General features: G+C 39.6%; 1 protein-coding gene across 3 annotated transcripts; it reads left to right on the forward strand.

The window, feature by feature from the left end:
- The first annotated feature begins 275 nt into the window (after positions 1-275).
- Positions 276-21,330, forward strand: ift88 (intraflagellar transport 88 homolog). Of its 3 annotated transcripts, XM_056389423.1 has the most exons (26): positions 276-460; positions 685-747; positions 871-930; positions 1,591-1,644; positions 1,958-2,021; positions 2,328-2,397; positions 2,802-2,892; positions 3,374-3,478; positions 3,922-4,024; positions 4,438-4,784; positions 5,058-5,128; positions 5,356-5,442; positions 6,152-6,251; positions 7,885-7,971; positions 8,131-8,317; positions 9,173-9,281; positions 9,449-9,599; positions 9,794-9,909; positions 10,387-10,439; positions 10,597-10,662; positions 10,767-10,873; positions 13,553-13,625; positions 14,272-14,319; positions 15,729-15,779; positions 18,904-19,011; positions 20,269-21,330. In XM_056389423.1, the coding sequence occupies exons 1-26, from the start codon at positions 380-382 to the stop codon at positions 20,388-20,390; spliced, it is 2,574 nt and encodes an 857-aa protein (XP_056245398.1). In that variant the 5' UTR covers positions 276-379; the 3' UTR covers positions 20,391-21,330. The 3 variants fall into 3 exon arrangements, with proteins under 3 accessions (XP_056245398.1, XP_056245399.1, XP_056245400.1); XM_056389424.1 differs by lacking the exon at positions 15,729-15,779; XM_056389425.1 differs by lacking the exons at positions 14,272-14,319; positions 15,729-15,779.
- The last annotated feature ends 52 nt before the right edge of the window (positions 21,331-21,382 follow it).

A 21,382-nucleotide genomic window follows, 5' to 3' on the forward strand; every position in this document is an offset into this window, starting at 1 on the left:
TTTCCTTGCTGAAAACAAGGCACAGGCCACACATCCACCAATACTTAGTTGCCCTTTTTTTCCGAATAAGTGAATAAGTTATACTTTCATAATTTAAACTAAAATGAAGTGAAACTGTGCGTTAAACGGAGAAAAGGAAACCTTGTATCCTAGCAACGGAGGAAATCAGCTTCAGCCAATTATATTAACGCTAGCTGATGATTGACGCAGGAGTAACCAATCAAAACCTTGGAAAACAAACTATCCCGCCCATGCTGCTCTTGTGGGATTGTATCCCTAAAGCGACAACAAACTGTTTTAGCTGTTACTTCGCGTTGATAAGTGTTTGTTCTCCATATTCATTAACATTTCGTCACACCACCTCTACGGAGAAAGAGAAATGGAAAATGTGCATCTGGCTCTAGAGGAGGATGATCTTTATTCGGGTTACAACGACTATAATCCAACATTTGACTCCGAGGTGAGTTAGCAACTATGCTACATTTCCAAGCTCAAAGCCCTTGCCAACTAACAATAATATAAGTAATGCTAAATACACGAGATAGTACGAGCTAGAAACGACACAGATTATTTGAAATTGTTAATTTGACTGTGACAACGTGTTCTTGTGCATAGGACAATGGGCGTGTAAAGAATAAAGACTAATTAACTAATTTTACACATTTCTTTAAAATCAATTTCAAGGAGTTGGAGAATGATTTGGGCTTCCAGCAAGCAGTGCGGACAAGTCATGGAAGAAGACCCCCGGTGAGTACCGACTGTAGTTTGTTAATGTGTGTGTCTGTGTGACAGAGAGGAAGAGTAAATGATATCCTGATTACACTCATTTGTTAATCCTCATATAAAAATGTCATGTCTTCAATTTGCCAGATGACTGCCAAATTTCCTGGCACTGCCATTGGAGCTCGGCCTATAGCTTCTTCCTTTGGAGTAAGTACAGTGAAATTCAGTCATTTTGAAACAGTCTTGACTTTGAAAACGCACATTACTTGCAGCTTTAGTAATATAGTAAGAAGTAAAACTTTTTTGAATCAGCATCAGACTTTCTGAGTAGTATGAGTATGAGTTCACATTAATTAGATAATACTACATATCAGATAAGCATCTTTGTTCAAGTCAATTATATATTTACTGTTTATTTTATACCAATTGATAATAGTAGTAATAATGATGATGCTGATAGTGGTAAGTGTTGAGTAGTGGTAATAGTTTCAAGCAGTAATGTCAGATATTCACTGGTTCCAGCTTCTTTAAAAGTGAAGATTTGATGCATTTCTTTGACATATTTGATAGAAAACTTAGTATGTTTTTTGATTTTTCGACTGTTGGTTGAATAAAACAAGCTATTTGAATATGTGATCATTAGCTGTTTGAAATTATAATTGGTATTTTTCACTATTTTCAGACATATCATATATAACTATTAATCTATAAATCAAGAGAATATTTGGTTTGATTATTTAATAACAGAAATGATTGTTAGTGTTGATGTTACCTGATGTTTTTGTCACATATTTGCATGAAAAAGATATTGTCATGTAAACATGCCTAAATCAATTTCACCTGTCTTATACTTGTTGTTTCATGAAGTCTCGGGTCCCTATGACCTCTTCCATGGGCAGACCCATGACTGGAGCTGTGCAGGTGAGAGGGATTGACCGCTCAAGTGTGCATTTAAGGTCCTGCATAGTTCTTATTATGCATTAGACCAAAGTATTTAATCTCACTTACTTAGTATGTAATATGCAGTGATTTTAATTTGACCAACACAGGTTTTGTTATAAGTTTTATGGACAAATTTGCTAACTTTTGTGTGTTCACAGCCAACATCATGTATTAAATCAAAGTTCAGTAGCAACCTCATGTACTACTCAGCATTAATAATAGCTCTGTTTTTGTGAAGATAAAAAAAGCTATTATTATATATTGTGTTATGTTTTGTCTTAAAATATGACAGGATGGAGCCGCCCGACCAATGACTGCTGTCAGAGCAGCAGGTTACACCTCCTCCCTGACCCGTGGTGAGTTTCAGGAACTCAAAAATAAATTGTTTATTACAGGTATTTAAGTGATTCAGACTCCCCACATATGTATTGGTATGGATTACTACATGATCAGGTATTAGCTTGTGATTCTGTGGCTGCTTGTTTTACTGTGTCTGCATTGTGGAAGTTATTCTTCAAGAATAGACACGGTTATTTCTTTATATCCTTTATTGTTAAAAAACCTATGGATTGTTTTCTCCTTCCATTAGTATGAATTATCAATTAAATGATATACAAGGACAGACTGTAACTGCTGAATCATTTTAAATTTTGTATTTTCAGGCTCAACCTTTGACCCTCTAGGCCAGTCCAAAGGCCCTGCACCTCCACTTGAAGCGAAGAATGATGACACGTGAGTTGTCACTCTTTAAATTGATTTCTGTTTTTCACTGTTTCTTGGAAGACTCTCGCTGCATCATCCAAACTCAGCATTTTCTCCTGAAGTGTGCATAGGAAAGACTTTTCTAAAGGCATTTAGATGCTGAAAAAATATCTTGCTATTAGGTATAATTGTTATTTGAAAGTGTATAAACATTTATATTTGAACATTTTACAGTGGAGCTACAAATAATAAATATATACTGTTATATATTAAATATACCATATTTTTGTTTTGTAAATGGATAAATCCAACATATTTATGTATGTTATTCAGAATGTCTGCCCTCATATACTGTACATGTCACAAAATGTATTACTAAACCGAACAAGCAACATTATCACACATTGTATTTCTGTGTCTCTTGGTTCTTGCAGGCCTGAGGAGAAAATCAAGATCCTGGAGAAGAAAGTGAATGACCTGATAGAAGAGAGCTGCATGGCACAGAGTGTGGGAGCCTTACAACTGGTCAGAGTCTGTCATTGTTTAACGTAGTGTTTAGTAATAATGGCTGTTAGGATGTGGAGAGAAGGGCCTCCAAGTAAGTCAGTGAACAGCGATTCAATTTTCATCGTGTCAGATCTAAACTCCAGCACACTGGATTGAGTATCAGATTAGAAGTGTATCATCAGTGCCCTTCTATCAAATTCAACACGATAATAAAGCTTTTGGATCATCCCCCAGTAGTTGTTAAACCTTTAAAAAAGGTGGAGGGCCCGAGTACCTAAAGTAAATTTTCAGTGCTTTTTTTAATATATGAGATAATTATACTGGATTAGAACTATTACAACAGATTGAGTTTGTTATTCATCATGACGTGCAACAGAAATTCATTGTCACTGAAACACTCTCTGAATAGTGACTTGTCAGTGTTGGCGGATGAACAATATTTATCAGCCAAGGTCACATTTTACTGACATGTGGTATTGTGTGTGATGTCTTTCTACAGGCTCTTGAAAAAGCCAAAGAGGCAGGGAGGAAGGAGCGCATGCTGATGAGACAGAGGGAACAGTCTGGCAACGCAGACCACATCAATTTAGACCTCACCTACTCAGTAAGTGATGCTGCTGCATATCAGTGGTTGTTCCAGAGCATTTTCTTCCTACACTCTGAAATTACACACCTACGCTGCCTAAGTTAAGTACCATCTTTGGAAAACTAGAAAAACGCTGTTCAAGCCCTCATAAGTAGGTTTTATGTTCTTTGTTTACTGTGCATACTATGATGTTTGTTTTTACAAGTCAATAGGAAATCTGTTTCTTTTCACATTAAGTGTTTTTTGGTTATTTTCATGTTGGAGGAAGACACAGTAAATGAATCATGTGGCAGGGATTGATCCTCAGCCAGCAGGACATATGTTTAGCTTTGGAGCCAGTCTTAACCACTCAGCTACGTGGGCACAGCTCACAGAGCACAGATTCAGTTTGAAGTTACTTTCTATGAATTAGTTCCTGCCTGACTATTATATATAATATTGAACATTTCTGTTTTTACCAGGTTTTGCTCAACCTTGCCAACCAGTACGCGAACAATGAAATGTTCCCAGAAGCCCTAAACAGCTACCAGGTCATTGTGAAGAACAAGATGTTCAGTAATGCAGGTGAGCTGACTTCTCAGCTTCACGCTCATTACAGATGTGTTGCTCCCGTGAATGCACCAAAGCAGGCAGGATAGAAAACCTTGTGTTTTAATTTGCCAATAAAATCAGAAGACGTTCTTCTCTGTGAGTCTGGTACTGTGATTCTCACTGAAGAACAAATTATCATAGTAACAACATCCTTAAAAACTAAAATGGTTTTAATAAAGAGGCTTTAATAAAGTCTTGTAAACTGTAGCACATGGATAAGAATAAGAAAAACACCAGAAAAGAAAAATATTGGTAAGTTAAAGGTATCTAATATTAGCGTGCTGAACAAAAAAAAGATACTTGGCAAATACTTTGACTTGTATATGTTGTCTATTCTATCAGTCGTACTAGTTTTCCTTCACACTACATCCGTGCTGTTCCTGCAGGCCGAATGAAAGTCAACATGGCCAACATCTACTTCAAACAGAAAAACTACCCCAAAGCCATTAAGTTCTACCGGATGGCACTGGATCAGATCTCCAACGCTCACAAGGAAATGAGGATCAAGATCATGCAGAATATCGGCGTGGTCTTCGTCCGCATGGGCCAGTACTCAGATGCCATAACGTCCTTCGAACACATTATGAGTGAGAGCCCCAATATCAAGACGGGCTTCAACCTCATCCTGTGCTACTACGCCATCGGTGACAGGGAGAGGATGAAGAAGGCCTTTCAGAAGCTCATTTCTGTCCCTCTGGGCATTGATGAAGAAGACAAGTACATCCCATCTAATGTGGGTTACAGTAATATATGTATTGTCTGTCCATGAAGTTTCTGTAGTTGGAGCTCTCTTCTTAAGCTACATGCTAACTATTCAGTCATTCTTCTTTTTAGGTTAACAGAAAGTTACCTTGCCTTTCCTACGTTTCCTAGAATAACAAACAAATCAGATTCTTTGACCTGGATATAAATAGGATCAATACTAATAGTTACAATGAAGTGTTGGTGATCATTGAACGTGGTGCTCAACGTCATAATTTAAACCATGTCCTGTCGACTCTTTCAGGATGACACCAACGCAAATATGGTCATCGAGGCCATTAAGAACGACAAGCTTCACCAGATGGAGAGAGACCTGTAAGAAAAATCTCACACACTTCTCTCCAGCAAAAAATAATCATTGCGTTGGCTTTATCAAACCGCTGCCATGTCGCCTTGTGAACCAAAACACTGACACTTTCTCCTCCTTTCCAAAAACACCAACACAGTCTGTGTTTTTATTACAGATCATACTGTTGATTTTGATATATGGTTTTCTACGCTCATCTCCTGAATGCTGTTCTCTCCCTGTGTGCTGCACGTAGAAAAGTCCTCGCTGAGAAGTACATCATGACGGCAGCCAAGCTCATCGCCCCGGCTATTGAGACTTCCTTTGCTACTGGATTTGACTGGTTTGTTACTGTTGTGCTTTATTTTTTCCATATTACAATGTTAACACCAGAGGGCATACTGTGTACAAGAGGGCTCCAGCTCAATGAGAGTCCTTTGAGAGACTCAAAAATGCTTTAAAAAAAAATGTCGTTAAGTGTCTTGCTGTGTTTTCCTTTGGTGGAATTCTACTTAATCATATTGATTTAAAATTGGCATATATTTCTCACCCAGTTGTGTCACTCTAAAAGCAAATATGAAAACGATAATAACTGCAGCTCACACTAAAAGAGAAGCAGCTAGAGGTTTTTTCTGTTGAAGCTTTGAATCTCAGAGCAAAGCAAAGTTCAGAATGCTGCTGAATGTATTGAATATTTTCCCCTGGGCAGTTTTCAAACGCCACTTGCTGCCGTAGTGAATGTGTATGAGGGAGGCTGTGACCCTATCGTCCTTTCCTGCTTCCCCTCCTCCACACCTTCTCTCCACACCCATGTAATTGTATATCTTTTAAACTAACAGACTAAGAGGAATTCATTCCTGTGACAGTTTTTTTTTTCTAGCAACAGAGTAAAACCACCAAAAGCTGGTTGTTCACGTGTCGGTGGATCAGATAAACTTAATCCGCCACAGTTAAACAAGCATCCTGACACCAACACATACGGACAGCAGCTCTCGTGGACACGGCCTGTTGGTCAAATTACATAAAGTCTTATATGTGGTTGTTTTTTTTAGGTGTGTGGACATGGTGAAGAGCTCTCAGTATGTTGAGCTTGCCAATGATCTAGAGATCAACAAAGCCATCACCTATCTGAGACAGAGGGACTTCAACCAGGTGAGTGTGTTGAGTCTAACAGGATAAAGGGCAATACCATTCTTTGGTCTGTGGCAGGAGCACAGGAAGTTGAACTACAAACTTCACTTATCACTATTAATATTTTACCTCCAAATCGAGTTGTAGAACTGAGTAGGGCGTCTAAGATAATGCTTTATAGCTTGCGTAAGTGACTGTCAGAGTACGGTAACTCAAGCCAGACATTTGCCACTGTGTAATCGATTTAGTATTTCAGAACATGCAGATTTTTCCCAGAGCTCAAACCAAACATTTCATGAGAGTCCTTAAATCTAAAATCTCACGTGTAATATAGTTACCGAAGATAATCCAGTTACAGTAGGACTTTGAACACGGAACAAACTGTATCTGATGTGCAAATTTGTTTGTTTTTTTAAACCCTCACTGTTGTGTGATGATTGTTTTATGAATGTTTATGAATTTTGAACCTGAATAGATCTCAAAATTCATGAAGTGAGTGGTATTTCCCTGTGAACGAATGTAACGTGGATGATTTGGTCTTTGTTGTACTTTTTTTATATTCAGTTTTTTTTCCCCATCTTTTTTTAATTTAACAACATTCTGGTTCTATACAGTTATCGGCCAGTGCTGTTTACATATGTCAGTTTCCTCCTGCTAAGCCTGCTTCAGCAGCGTCAGCCAAATTCTTCCCCTTCTCATTGCCCTCCATTCTCTCTTGCTTTTGTCTCGTTTCCTTCCCATCTGCATGCCTAAGGTTGAGGTATGTGTGCTTTCTGTTTCCATGTTCGCATTTAGATTGTGTTGTTTTGGGTTTTTTTTTTTTTTTTTCTTCTTCTTGACATGTTACTACTTAAGCATGCCTTTTCCAAATAACAGCACTGCCAAGAGATGTTGGAGAAGCAGTTATTGGTGTAAAACCCACAGACCCGTGAGGAAAATCTGGGGGCTGGAAGGAAATTATAACCAGTATTATACCAGTCGAGCTCTCAAGGAACTGCAGCTGTGCCAGTGGAGCTGCTCTGTGGCTAACATCAGAGTACTGATGACACTGAGCAGCTCCAAAGTGTCTCCAGTTACAGTATCATAACTGCAGTAGCCAACTGTCTTGTACTCACAGGCTTTACACCAGATGCATGTGTGTGGTGCTTTTAGACTGTCTGCAGACGGTGGTGGTGGTGGTGGTGTAGGCTGCAGCATCAGTGCAGCCGTAGCCTAGCTGGTGGTTTGTCAAAATTATAACATTTACACACTAATACTGTTGGAAAATCTCCCTAGTAAGTAATGTGCGTACATTGGCATAAGAACCAATAAATGTGAAGGTGATTTCAAACGATAGAATTTTGAATTTACTTGTATTGTGTTTCATACAGTGGTTTGGTTTATCTGGTTTTCCAGTATAAATATAGAATAATTACACATGATGATGGGTGGAATACTTATTTATTTAACAAATAAATGTCATAATTGAATTATCACCTGGAAAAAGTATGGAGTTTCATTTTAAAGGGTTTAAGAACACTAGTTTTTATGTTTGGAGGTGTGTTACTTACTGGGGAGAATGGCTTTCACCATAGTTGATACAGTATTATAATAATAAACTAGAGGAAAACCAACAGAAAATGTTTCCCTAATGGCTTTTTAAATATTTTATCAGGCAGTAGAAACCCTGAAAACATTTGAGAAGAAGGACAGCAGAGTGAAGAGCGCTGCAGCCACCAACCTCTCTTTTCTCTACTTCCTGGTAAGACTCTTCAGTGAGAGGACACTTCAGCACAGTGGATGTTTGGTGTCGAGGTTATTTTTAACCATCCAGTTGTAAAGATGGCTGAATCAAGGCTTCTATTCTCTGTAACATCCCGCTACCAGTAGATACCGCCCTCTGACCTTTACCCTCTAACAGGAGAAGGACTACGACCAGGCTGACCGATATTCTGATCTCGCCATGAACGCTGATCGCTACAACCCAGCGGCACTCATCAACAAGGGCAACACTGTGTTCTCCAAGCAGGACTATGAAAAGGCTGCAGAGTTCTACAAAGAAGCACTGAGGAATGATTCCTCCTGCACCGAGGCCCTCTACAACCTGGGTAACATCTGCATTGATTTATACTAGTGGTACATTGGTGGGTTTATAGCATAGTAACCTTTACACCAAGTGTACAGTGTTCATTCATTCTTGACCATCACTCTGGAGAGAAATGTGAGACATAAATATATCATATATTATAGTATTATATATATATATTATTATTACATTATAATATATAAACTTGTATTATCTGTGGTTATCAGAGGAAGTTGTTATGTGGTTGTTAAACACAGCAGATACAAGTTGTAAACACAGTACTGTCATCAGCTTTGAAGTTGACATGGGGAACCTGTTAGCAAATAGTTGCTTATTGACAAATCCTGCAGCTGTGGAGCAACTTTATCATTTATTTGAAGTCACGTTTCTGGCCACCTGATGAGTGTAATATTCATAGTTTTTTTTAATCTATTTTTGGCCTTCGCTGACTCCTCAGGGAAACATCTGGCTCTTTATCTGCTCAACGCTCCACTTTGTTCACCAGCTCTAAGTCTCTAACTGTGTCTGTCTGCTTTTTGGAGCAGGTAGTGTACAGGTTCTTAGCACTCTTAATCTGAAAGCAGCTGCCTGTTGTGGCGGTAAACAGTGAGGCAGCTGTGAGTGAACCACAGCAGTAAAGTTGTTGACCAGACAACTAAACAATGAAACTCACTATAAAGCTTTGTAAAGCCGAGGGGAGCCGCAGATTCAGCAGATAATTCTCTGTAGGTTCATCACCACAAGTGACACCTTTCACAACTGGCGCACTGTTTTCGGATTTCAGTCTTTTTATATGCTGTTATTGTAAAAAAAAATATATATATATATTGATTATAGCTGCTTTAAAGTGTTTTTCGTCCCCTTCTTCTTGTACCAGGCCTCACCTATAAGAAACTGAATCGCCTGGAGGAGGCTCTGGACTGCTTCCTGAAGCTCCATGCCATTCTGAGGAACAGCGCCCAAGTCATGTTCCAGCTGGCCCACCTGTATCCTACTAATAAGAAGTTCTGTTTGTTATGTGTTTGTGAATGTGTGTCATGAGGTTTAATTGCTTCGAAAAATTGTACCCCAGTAGTCGCTCGAAGGTGTTCATTTAGAGATCTCAACCTGTTCCCATGTGAGCATCTGTTAGTCCTTAACTCACTGGTCTCAGCTATGAGCTTCTGGAGGATCCCCAACAGGCAATTGAGTGGTTGATGCAGGTCATCAGTGTAACTCCCACCGACCCCCAGGCGCTGGCCAAATTGGGGGAGCTGCATGATGGCGAGGGGGACAAGTCCCAGGCTTTCCAGTACTACTACGAGGTATGAGAAATATAATTGAATGCTTTTCTAATTGATTAACACTTGGTTATATATTAGCCCTCTTCCACTACAGGAACTTACTGTCTCGTAACCTGGAGCACGACAGTTCATGTTCAGTTACGGGTCAGTAGGTCCCTGCGGTGGTAAAGGCCTCTTTAAGTGCTCTGATGTTGTTGGGTTGTGTGGCTGTCAAGTCCTTCAGGTACTTCCCCTCCAACATCGATGTGATTGAGTGGCTCGGAGCGTACTACATCGAGACCCAGTTCTGTGAAAAGGCCATTCAGTACTTTGAAAGAGCCACACTCATACAGTGAGTAGCCAGTAGATGCGGTACTTTAGCAGATGATAGCATGATAAATAACAAACTGTAAAACTGATGAGGATTTCAGCTTCATATTCACCATGATGCCAAAAAATCATCACAATATCGAGAGTCATTTTTGTAAAGTCAAGTCCCCGGAGTCGTTCTTTCATCTTGAGAAATATCTGGGAAATGATGCCAGTTCTGCACTTTCAGACTGAGAAATTAAATGATTCACTTCTTATTCCATCTTGTTTTGATTGTTTTGTTAGTATTATTTCATCAACCGTGACGCTTGCTGTCATCTGGAAGTCATTTTTTTTTTTTTTTTTTTTTTTAAACTTGTTGAAAGGGGACAGATGATTTGATTTTGTTTGCCTTCAAACTAAATTCTGAATTTTTAATAATCTTTGAAATAAAATAAAAAGTAAAAAAACATGGTTGTGTGTTCATACTGAGTGGATGTCTTCCTGCTGTGTTTCTCAGACCAACACAGGTGAAGTGGCAGTTAATGGTGGCGAGCTGCTACAGAAGAAGTGGTGAGAGCGATTCTGTTATTTTTCATCGCACTGCAAAATAACATGCTGCCCAGTCTCTGCCAGTTTGAGACTGAAAACCACATCGCATGAAAGAAGCAGTTGAAGCGGTTTGTTAGAGTTGGTTGAACATGGATCTTTTTCTTTTTTATCTTTACAGGAAACTACCAGAAAGCTCTGGAAACGTATAAAGACATCCACCGCAAGTTCCCAGAAAATGTAGAATGTAATTCATCCTGTTTTGTTACAGTTTTCAACAGAACTCTTGAAAAGCAGAACGTAACCCACTGATCAGAGTGTAAAGAAAATATAACGTCCGTTTGTGTTCAGGTCTGCGTTTCTTGGTGAGGCTGTGCACAGACATGGGACTGAATGAAGTTCAAGAATACGCCACCAAGCTGAAGAAAGTGGAGAAGATGAAGGAGATCAAAGAACAGGTAAATCTCTCTTGGCTGTCACACCTTTACTTTAATAATATTCTTCTGTAGCTTTTTCATGTGAATAAGCATCTGTTCTGCTACTATTATATTCTGCTAATTCTTGGGAAAATACAGCACACAGGAAGCCACGTATTTTACATTTGTAGTTAGTTTGGATTAAACAGAGGAGTAGGGTTGGTAATTAGCAGGAACCTCTGTAGCTGACATCATTGAGTAGATGTAGGGAGCTACAGAAAGTCCAGATTCAAAACTGAAACTTAAAAACCACGAAATCCATTGAAGAGGATGTAACAGAGCTCCCCACTTCCAGGTGCATCTAAATATATAACTGTGATTAAGTATTAAGTATTTTCACTTCATTTAGATTTACTTATACAACCCAACCTTATACAAGCAGCCTAGTTTAATGATTTAAATTAGGTAATACATCCGAATATTAACATTATGCAGCTTCATACATGACCTGCTTGTTCTGCAGTCATATATTACAGTGAGCTTTCATTAATCATCTTTTCCTCACCAATGTCTTGGCATCACGTCGTCTTTTCCTGGACGAGAACACTCTGATTGAAAACATACACATCCTTTTGCCATGAAGGCGGTCAGTGGTCACTGCAGCTCCAGAAATGCTTGAAAAACAGCTGGCTTTTTTTTTTTCTCTTCTGTTGATTATCCATGAATCAAACCATGTTGAGCAGAGAGCAGATGCTTTACAGCTGTTTAACACCTGGCTGATACTATATGCTGGGGCATTTAACAGTTGTTGTGTTCGCAGAATTACTCACAGGTCTGTTGTGGGTCGTTATCGCCTGAAACATCTGAATGGATTAGATAAGTATTTAGTGATTTTTATTGCTGCCAGCCAGGAAGATTATTGCTTTTCTGATATAGGAGATGAAGCCAGTGTTTTCTTTATCAATCTAATTGGAGACAGATGCATGTTCTTCGATTGGCAAGCACTGTTTGCTTGTATCTGATTTGTTTAGACATTTGCGATGTTAATCTGCACACACTTAATGTTATCCTTACAGAAAATGCTTGAATGTACTCAAAACTGACAACCTCTTCAGTTGTGATTTTCTTTTCTTATCACTCTTGTCCTAAAAGTCTACTCCAATTTGAAATTGTGCTGTCGGACTCACGATTAACAGCTGACATAGAAAAAGGATCAATATCGTTGCAGCAGAACCAGAGATATCGTCTTTTTATTTGTCAAAATCTGGTGCCTTCCTTACTCACAATGAAACTCTACCACCACTGGGTTGTGTTATGTTAGTAGCGGCTAAAAGAGATGAGCTGCAGCCTACAGATCTGTAGTAAACTCACTTCTTTTGAACTCCATCACCCCAGACGCGTGCATGCTTCCCTCTTGAAGAATGGTAAAACTAGTGTCTGCGGTGGCTCCCAGACTTTAAGGTCCACACCCTAAATGGCTAACAGGCCTGTGATCCTGATCACAAAACTGGTGGTGGTCTGGGGTCAGTGAAGTTATGAAGAAGATTCAGAGTATGAGGGCCGTGTGCCTTGTGTCCTGTGGAGATATTCATCAGAGCCAGGAACAGATGAGATGGAAGACTTTGTCAAATCACAACCAGCTGCTCTTAAATCAGCCCAGGGACGCTGCTGGAGCAGAGAAACATTTCTACAGAGACAGGCAGAGCCAGAGGGTTGACTCATTAATCCCAAAATGATCCAAACTGAATGACAGTGAAAAACAACTAATCCTGCTGATATAACTGCATAGTACATGAAATGATGAATGAGAGAATGAGTAGAGCCAAAAACGAATGCATGAAGATGATTGAATCGCCGCTCTGTCTGATGTTGTGTTTATGCTAAGTGTTATTTCTTCATGGTAATTCCCCTTGTTACCATCTGCATCAGCGGGGCTGGTATTGTTTTCACCTTGTGTGTGTGTATGTGTGTGTGTGTGTGTGTATGTGTGTGTGTGTGTGTGTGTGTGTGTGTGTGCACCATCGGGGCAAAATGTGGTCGTGGAGACACCTACTATAGTGGAACCACAGAGGAGGTTTTGAGAACTTTGGCAGGTGTTCACAGTCACAAAGCTTTACAGGTGTGTAGTTGAGATCAAAATGAAGGCTGAATGTGAAGAAAGGTGTGGTCTGGCCCATGAGTAGAAGGTAGCCATGTAATAATGTAGTGAGAACTACTGAGAACTCATCGGTCGAGACGTCAACATATTAACGGAACGACCAGTTTTTATTTTGGTCTCCATCTTTTACTGCTGTTGTGTTTCTGCCGTCGACTCCGCTTCCAGTTCATTCCGAACAAACTGGAAATGTAAAACTTTCATACTCAGTTTTTTTCGTATCTTAATGTCAAATTCCATTAGCTTTGTCTTGGTAGTAGTTTCACAAATAGTTTGCATGCCAGTGAAACTGACTTATTTATGAGACACAGAGGGAGAGCACAGCACAGGCTCGACACTGGAAAAAGATGTCACCAGAATCCAACAGTTTAGCATGAAATGTCTCTGCTCTTTCATTTGGAGTTCACTTTAGAAACCTACACTTAAGCTAAATTAAAAAAACTGTATTTGGTAAAAGACATATATTTTTACTTCGAGTGAAACTCTGCTGAGAATCATTTATTCCTTGTCTGCAAATTTGGTCTTAATTTCCCTCCTCCTCCCTCTCCCTTTCTCTCTTCCCGCAGAGGGTGAAGTCGGGGCGAGAAGGCAGCGCCAGAGGTCGGAGAGAAGGCAGAGAGGGCAGCGCTGGGAGTGCTGGTGAGTCAGTCACCGTAACATATTAGATCGCCATACAATGCAGAATCGCATTGTCTAATATACCGAACACCTATTTCCACACCTGTTATTTAGACCTGTGACGTGTAACAGTACAAACCAAAATCCTGACATTAGATTAACATGTGGGAGACGTGGGGATTTGACTGAAGTTAAAAATAGTGTAGAAACCCTAAACATAATATTTACCATTTTGTAAAACCCCCTGTGTATTCAGAGTCGCTAACATCAGCATGAGTGCATATGTGGTTAGTATTGATAGGCCCATGTTTCAAACCTCAGCACTTTTTATTACAGATTTAAATGTGCCTGTATTAAGCAAGTATTAAAAGCCAGAATCAGATGGTCTTTCAAATTCACACTCTTACCCTCGAGTTCTTTGATCAGACAGTTTATGATTTAGATCTGAATTTTACCAAAAATTCGACAGTATTTTATTCTGAAAGGTTTTTGTACAGTCAGTTGTTTGTGTTAAATCCACATTTTAGAGAGTTTGTCTTTTTCTGTAAGATAAGGTTGTTTATTTATATACAGGTGGTTTTAATTAGAGTTATTTTCAGTGTTTTATTTCTCAGTGTATGTCACCACTTCCTCTCTCCTGTTGCTCACACATGCTGCTGGTCAATAGGCATCTCCACACCTGTCCTCACCTCTCCTAAGAAGGCCAGCGTCATGGGTATACCTCTATACATCACACTGAGTCCTGAGTAGACTAGAAGGCTGTAGTCATGTCCTGTTGCAAATCCTTCATCATTTTTAAGTCCATAAAAGGAACTGCTGGGAAGACACAACTACACATCCAAATCCCAACCTCTAATCCCAAAGGGGTCACTAACAAGTTCGGCCAGGTTACAGGTCACATTTACAGTTAACCCCGGTTGATTGAGTTCCTGCATCCTGTCTTTGAATTTTTACGTAATAACACAGGGGCCTTACGGAGGCTGTTTCAGACTCAGAGCAGTGATTTTGTTAAGCATTTGTCCCATTAAACGACTCAGAGATCATTTCATTGTCTCCACATGAAAGAGGATGTTTGGATAAGACCTGTTGTGAATATTTGAGTCTTAATGAGATTTCAAAAGGAAAACTTAGCCCTTTGGACGCTACCAGAACATTTGCAACGTGATACAGTTATTATTGCTAGTGCATGTTAGCTTCTGGACGGAGGTAGAACTGCAGGCTTCGTATGATTTATATGAACGACACAGAAAAGGTCAAACTCTTTCTCTCCTCCTGAAATCATAAAAGCCAGCTCATCTATCTTTCTTTTCCAGTACGTCTGAACAGTCGGTTGTGAAGCTTAATAATGAAAGTGGAGCGACAGTGTAGGCTTTGCAGGAGCCCTGACGACACACAGCGCCGCAGTTCACAGCAGACACCTCAGAAGACAAACCTCCACAGTTTTAGCACTCCTTCACTACAGACCCACAACACACACAGACACATACTCTAGACTGCCTCCAACCCCGGAAAGCTGGCTCATCAGCAAATTTCAAACACAATCCAGACAAAGTAGAGGGCTGCCAGCAACTGTAACGAGGCCCAGCTTTTCTCTGCTGTGCAGCTCAACCTCCGTTGTGTCCTGTAATGTAGTTAAATATATATATAATATATATATATATAATATATATCAGACACCTGTTGATGTGCATGCTGTTCCCCTCTGCCAAGACTTCCATTATTCCCCTGCATCCTGATAAATTAGATTAGAAAACCCCCAACTTGTGTGTTTTTATTGTCCAATAGTTTAGTAGTGCCAGAGCTGTAACTGGATCTGTGAAAACGAACTGTTACTGGAGGTTTTGCCGTACATGTTCAATGTTTCATATCTCTGAATATTTTCTATGACAGTTTTAAGTTGTTTAACTAAACCCCAATCTCTTCTCTTACTTTCCTAAGGCATACTCTCATTGCATATGGCAGACTTACTGCCGCTCTCTGTGCTCTTTGTTGTTTTGTTCCCTCTCTCTCTCTCTCTGCAGTGATTTTCAGTCCAACTCTAATCTTTATTTTTGTCTGTTTCTCTGGCTCTCTGGCTTCCAATCTCCATCTGTCTTCTCACTGTGCTTCCTCTTTGCTGCCTAGTATCTCAATCTGAGTCTAAACAACTCAGTCCACTGTTGGACTCAGAGAGAGGTATGTAAAGTGATTACTCAAAAATTATGGAGTGAAACTTGTTGGGTCATAAGATTGCACTTCTAGCCACTTGTTGATAAGAGTAGAACTCAATAGTTTCATTCCAATCATTTCTCAGTTGTTGCATCTCAGATAAATGTGCAGCTTAATGAGCTGCTCAAGAATGAAACTGAGAATTTGTGTTTCATCTTCACTGGGTTTGAAAAATAAGATGTTAGATTCTGTTAGAGATTATTCTTCATTTTTTGTCCAGAATGCAAAACAAACTTGTTGTGTTCACTTTAGAAACGCAGTGATCTTACTTTGTAAGAACTGTCCTTAAACTTGAACTTAAAGGGGCATTACATAATTTTGTGACTTTGCCAACTATAGTATTAGAGATCAGCTGAACTATTAGAAATAAATCACATCAACTCTGTGCATATGCAGCTCATTGTACTTCGGAGCAGAAACATCTTGCTTCTTTGATTTAATTTAATAGGCCTGGGATCATTAGAAATGTTTAAAGTGTTGAAAGATGGAACAATAAAAGTTAAAAAGTGAAAATAATTGGGCTGAACTGCCCTCTAACCACAGTAGTATCATACAGTCTGGTTTCTATTTTTGTGCTGTGCCAGATTCCAATAGAAAAAACCACCTTGATTTGTACCAGTATTATCATATTAATAATTACTGCACGTGCACAGTCACACTGTGAAAGAAATTAATGCAAATCCCTTTTACTATTTTTAAAAGCCATAAGAGTTGCAAACAGACACTGCAGAAGCGAGTGACCTAGAACCGTTTTCCCAAGGTAAAGACACAAGATAAGAAACCTAACTATAGTGTTATGGTCAAAACACGTGAAGCTGGTTCAGAAATGTTCTGACAGGCAGCTGTGATGTTGGACTGTGGTCTGTGTTTGCACTGAGAGCTCCCACAGAGGAGGAGGGAGGGAACTGACCAAACCTCTTTCAGATATTTGAGAAAACCTCTAGTGCACCTGAGAGTTTTCCCTCTTTTCTGTTAAGTATGCATATTTGCAGCACTGTATATTGTGTGTGTGTGTTAGTGTGTGTGTGTGTGTGTGTGTGTGTGTGTGTGTGTGTGTGTGTGTGTGTGTCCTGGCGAAGCTGACGATTAGTTTTCTCACGAATCCAAACCTGCGTCATTCTCTGATGTGAATCAAAGATTGTGTGAAAATGTGCTGATTTTCAGTTTTTCCTTTTCATATATTTGTATATAATATTTTTTTGTGATCTTATTCTCATTGTTAATATAACTTAATTAAGTCTAGGGTTGCACCCATTGTTTTTCAAGACTATATTTGACCTTTTTTTTTTTTATACTCATGTAATCTTCCAAGGGTTTTTCCAAATAAGTTTAAGCAGGAAAGTGAGTTAGAAAAGCCAGAGAGTTAACTCATCGATACTCATCAGCCCCTTGCAGAACCCTTATGGCCATTCTTGCCGTGGAGTCGTATTAAACTCGCTCATTGCACCTTTAATTGTGGAAACTGTTACACACGACCGATTTTAGGTCTGGCTTTCAACCTGTCGTGTCATCCCTCTTTCCTCTGTCTCCCAGTTGTGTGTTATAAAAGAGAAATGCCAGTGACAGTGTCCAAGAAAACGAAAAAAGAAAAAAAAAAAACAGGGAGGAGAAAAAAGTCAATTTTCCAGTCGAGGTTTCAGTTTGCCAGCAGTTTGTGAGGCCTCGTGTGAGATGTTTGAGACTGTGAGGGAAGGTGGAATATCGGGCCTCCCTCTCCTTCCTGTTTTTCAGCTTTCTGCCATTGCTCTCGTCAGTTTCCAAGGCTACTTGGCAGCCAGATGTGGGCTGCTGCTGTCTGTAATCATGTCTGTCCTTCAGCTCACTAGAGCGCTTTGTCAGTCTGTCATCTGAGCCTTGAACATAAACACATTCTCCAGCATATTCATTACATCTTGTGAGGAGCACAAGCCGAGCCCATGGCCGGTGCTGCTACTCACTGTCTTGCTGAAGGGCACATAGTTGCATCCACGGCTGCTCTGCCCTTGAGCAAGGCATCTAACCTTCCAACTGCTCCCCTGTGCCTGCAGCTGCCCACTGCTCCAGGTGTGTGTTTGTGTGCTCACTGCTCCTAGGGTGTGTGTGATTTGTTCACAGCTTATGGATGGGTTAAATTTCCTCCGTGTGCAAAAACATACTTGGACAATAAAGGATTTTTCCATTTATTAAACCTTTATATATTTTTAATAAATGTTTTGGGGCTTAAAACAAAGTGTTAGCAAAAACTCTCCACATGTTTGCGTTTAGGGGGAAATAGGCACTTAGATAAGTTGGTGTGAGGCTCATTTATAGCATATTTATTGTTACACTAAGCAAACTGAACAGGACACACTGCCCACACATTCAAGTCACCACATGCTGTGAGTGGGCGTGGCTAAAAGTAGTTAACAAGCACCCAGAGAAGTCAAAATACTGTTGATGGATGAAAGTAATGGACGACTAAAAACAGAAAAATATAAAGCCAATGTAAACACTGACACGTCCAGGATCACTATGGCTTCACTCATTCACTGCTGCCCATGTAATGGACACTGACTAGTTCACTCAGAAGTGAGATGTAATGTCAACTTGTATACGGTTAAAGGTGTGTAAAAATATTCAGTTTAAAATCAGTTTAATTTAAAAAGTTTGGAACATGAGGTGTGGTGCTGTAGGGGTAACACACACACACACACACACACACACACACACACACACACATTTCAATGGTTACTCTAGGTCTGAAATGAAAGTCTCACATCTCCATCATGTTGACTTTTCAGAAAGTGAGAAGTACAAGCTTAGTTTGAGATGAGTCACGTTGATCAGCTGTTACTGGATAAACTGTGATTTCATTTTGGGTAGGAATATTCTTCTGACTGATTACATGGCTCAGTTTTCTGCATATATAGTGTGTGTGTTTAAAAACAAATGAACTGGAATTCTGAAAGATAAAACAGCCAACAACCCTGCACATGTCATGTATACATAATGTACATCTATATAAGTTGGTCCAGCTCTGAGCTGCATTTAACACCTGTTAACTGTGTCGGAACGAGTGATTCAGATTATGACCGACTTGCTAAATTCAAGCGTGTGTATGTGTTTTGTGCAGACAGCAGCCACAGCAGCAACAGCACTAAAGGAGAGCGGCTGAGCGCCAAGATGAGGTCACTTCCTGCCTCCAATGAGCCCTACGAGGCCAGCAGCCAAAAAGAACTAGGTGAGGAAAACCTGTTTTCTCTCTGTCTCTCTCTTCACCTCTGTCATCTGTGACATGACATGAGCTACATCACACGTTTTTTTGTTTTTTTTTATCTTTGTGTTCTTGAGGTTCACAGTCGTACCAGTTTTCATTCACAGGCTGATATGCAAAGTTTCCGACAGCAATACTTTGATTTTTCAATCGGTAATGGACCATAAGAAGACGAACTGTTCTCACACTTCTTAACAGTGACAACTAAGATGGTTGCACTTTACCCTAAGACCTTTAAAGTTTATTACAGTCTATAATGTAGTGCTAAGCAGGTATATGTGTAAATATCTCCTTTTTCGGGCACCAACTTCTCCTGTGTTTTATTTGAGGTGTTGATCCATAAGAAGATATATTTGTGATTTGAAGAACCAAAAACCATCTCAGTGTAGTTTTACATCTCCTCTCTCAGGCTTCTCTCTGGAGCTTTTGTAACAACAGGTCGGTGAGCCAATCAGAAGAGAGGAGGCTATGAGCCTCTCTTCTGATTGGCTGACTGTTTTCTGAGTGATTGAATGAAAATATAGCAGATTTCAGGAAAGCACTCAGAGAAACCAAATCCTGTAAAGTTGGATGGTGGGTCCAGGTGGGCCATACTGCGTGGCAGTGACTGTGTAGTTCTGACATCACAAAGATACGGAAGTGCTGACAGCTGGTTTTGAGGCTCAGTTTCTGAATACAGGCTGTGTGCATTTCTCTGTGGACTGAGGCTTTGACACTTTCACAGTATTAATATAGAACCAAGACCTGCTTTATAATAACAAAGACGTGGAAATATCACTTTATACAACATGGGACCTTTAAGACTTGTGTTGCAAGACGATACTCTTAGTTAGGATCATAGATTAAGGAGTGACTCATTCCCACTGAAGGAGACAAGTAGCATCTTGAGAAGCTCTGGGACCCAAAAAAGAAACCAAAAACTACATGTTCTATCTTTTTTTGTTTGTTTTGAGTGATGATGTTTAAATACAAAAAGACTTCTGTGCTTGAGAACATTTTTGAATGCAGGACTTTTTCTTGTAACTGAGTGTTTTTATAGCGTGGTATTGCTACTTTTAATTTGAAAACTTCTTCCACTGCTGCTCTTAAGGGCTGCTGTGGAAAACACGTGTAGAAATGTAAGTGTTTGTAGAAACACTCTCAACTTCTGAGATTGGTCTTTAACATGAAACAGGGCCCAGGACATTTGATAATGAGTAAATCTTCTGTTCCTCTCCTGTGTAGACGCGTCCTATGTGGACCCACTGGGGCCTCAGATGGAGAGACCAAAGACCGGAGCCAAGAAGCGCATGGAGGATGACGACTTTGCAGATGAAGAGCTGGGAGACGACCTGCTGCCGGAGTAGCTGCCTGACTCTGAATGAACATTTTCTCTTTTGTCACCTTTCGGAAGGCAAGAGCACAAAGCTTCACCACAAAACCAAAACATTTTAAACTCAGCTCTTTTTAGCAAAAAAACATAAACGTTACGGGATAAGAGGGTCCAGTGACTGTTATTCCTCTACTGTTTACATCAGCGGTCCAGGAGTTGGATGTTTGTACCTCCATCAAATTGGTCAACTTTGCCTCACATCTGAGTCACCTTGCATGAAAAACATATCGGCGTAGTGCTGATTTTTCAAAGGTCAATAATTATACAAATCCATTTAGCAGAGGAATACCTATCTTCATGGAACAAATGGCGAAACGTTTCACAAGAAGTTACAGTGCAGTTTGTAAGTATTTGGACAGATTCGTTGAAGCTCTGTACTCCGGCACAATGAGTCTGAGATGGAACAATTACGATGAGGTTGAAGTGTTGACATTTAACTTTAATTTGAACATGCTTACATTCATTTCTGATGAGGTGTTTAGAAATGATAGACATTTTTGGCCATACATTTCCTCCCAAGACTAAACAGGCTACGAGCCCTGTGTAGTTCAGCCAGTGTGGATGAGAAGGATCAGGCAAACAAGTTTTGCATTTTTACCTCAACGTCACCTTTTCATTTTAAATCCAGTGTTGGAGCACAGAGCCAAAAATAGTGAAAAACATATCGCTGTCCTAATATTTTTTTGACTGCGCTGTATGTTTCCATATGTGAGCTTGGTAACCTTCTGGAAAATCCATCAGCACAGTATAGCAGACTTCATGTGATGTATCAACTGAAAGGGTTATCTTACTTTTTGCATTTTGTACTTTGCAATTCCAAAAAATGTGTATTTGTAGTATAATATTTATTTTTTTCTTGTCTATTCATTTGTATGTTGTTTATTATATAATTAAAAGGGAAAATCATTTATTTATTCACTTGTAGAACAATGATATTCAGATAAAACACAGACTTACATGATCTAA

This window comes from Seriola aureovittata, chromosome 11 (genome assembly GCF_021018895.1).
Source record: "Seriola aureovittata isolate HTS-2021-v1 ecotype China chromosome 11, ASM2101889v1, whole genome shotgun sequence".
Lineage (NCBI taxonomy): Eukaryota > Metazoa > Chordata > Actinopteri > Carangiformes > Carangidae > Seriola > Seriola aureovittata.

Bases quoted from the DNA above. Each gene is read 5' to 3' on its own strand.
- ift88 (XM_056389423.1), top strand. From the start codon at position 380: ATGGAAAATGTGCATCTGGCTCTAGAGGAGGATGATCTTTATTCGGGT. The intron at 2,398-2,801 runs GTGAGTTGTCAC...TGGTTCTTGCAG, and splicing joins GAAGCGAAGAATGATGACAC to GCCTGAGGAGAAAATCAAGA. The intron at 10,440-10,596 runs GTGAGAGCGATT...TTATCTTTACAG, and splicing joins GAGCTGCTACAGAAGAAGTG to GAAACTACCAGAAAGCTCTG.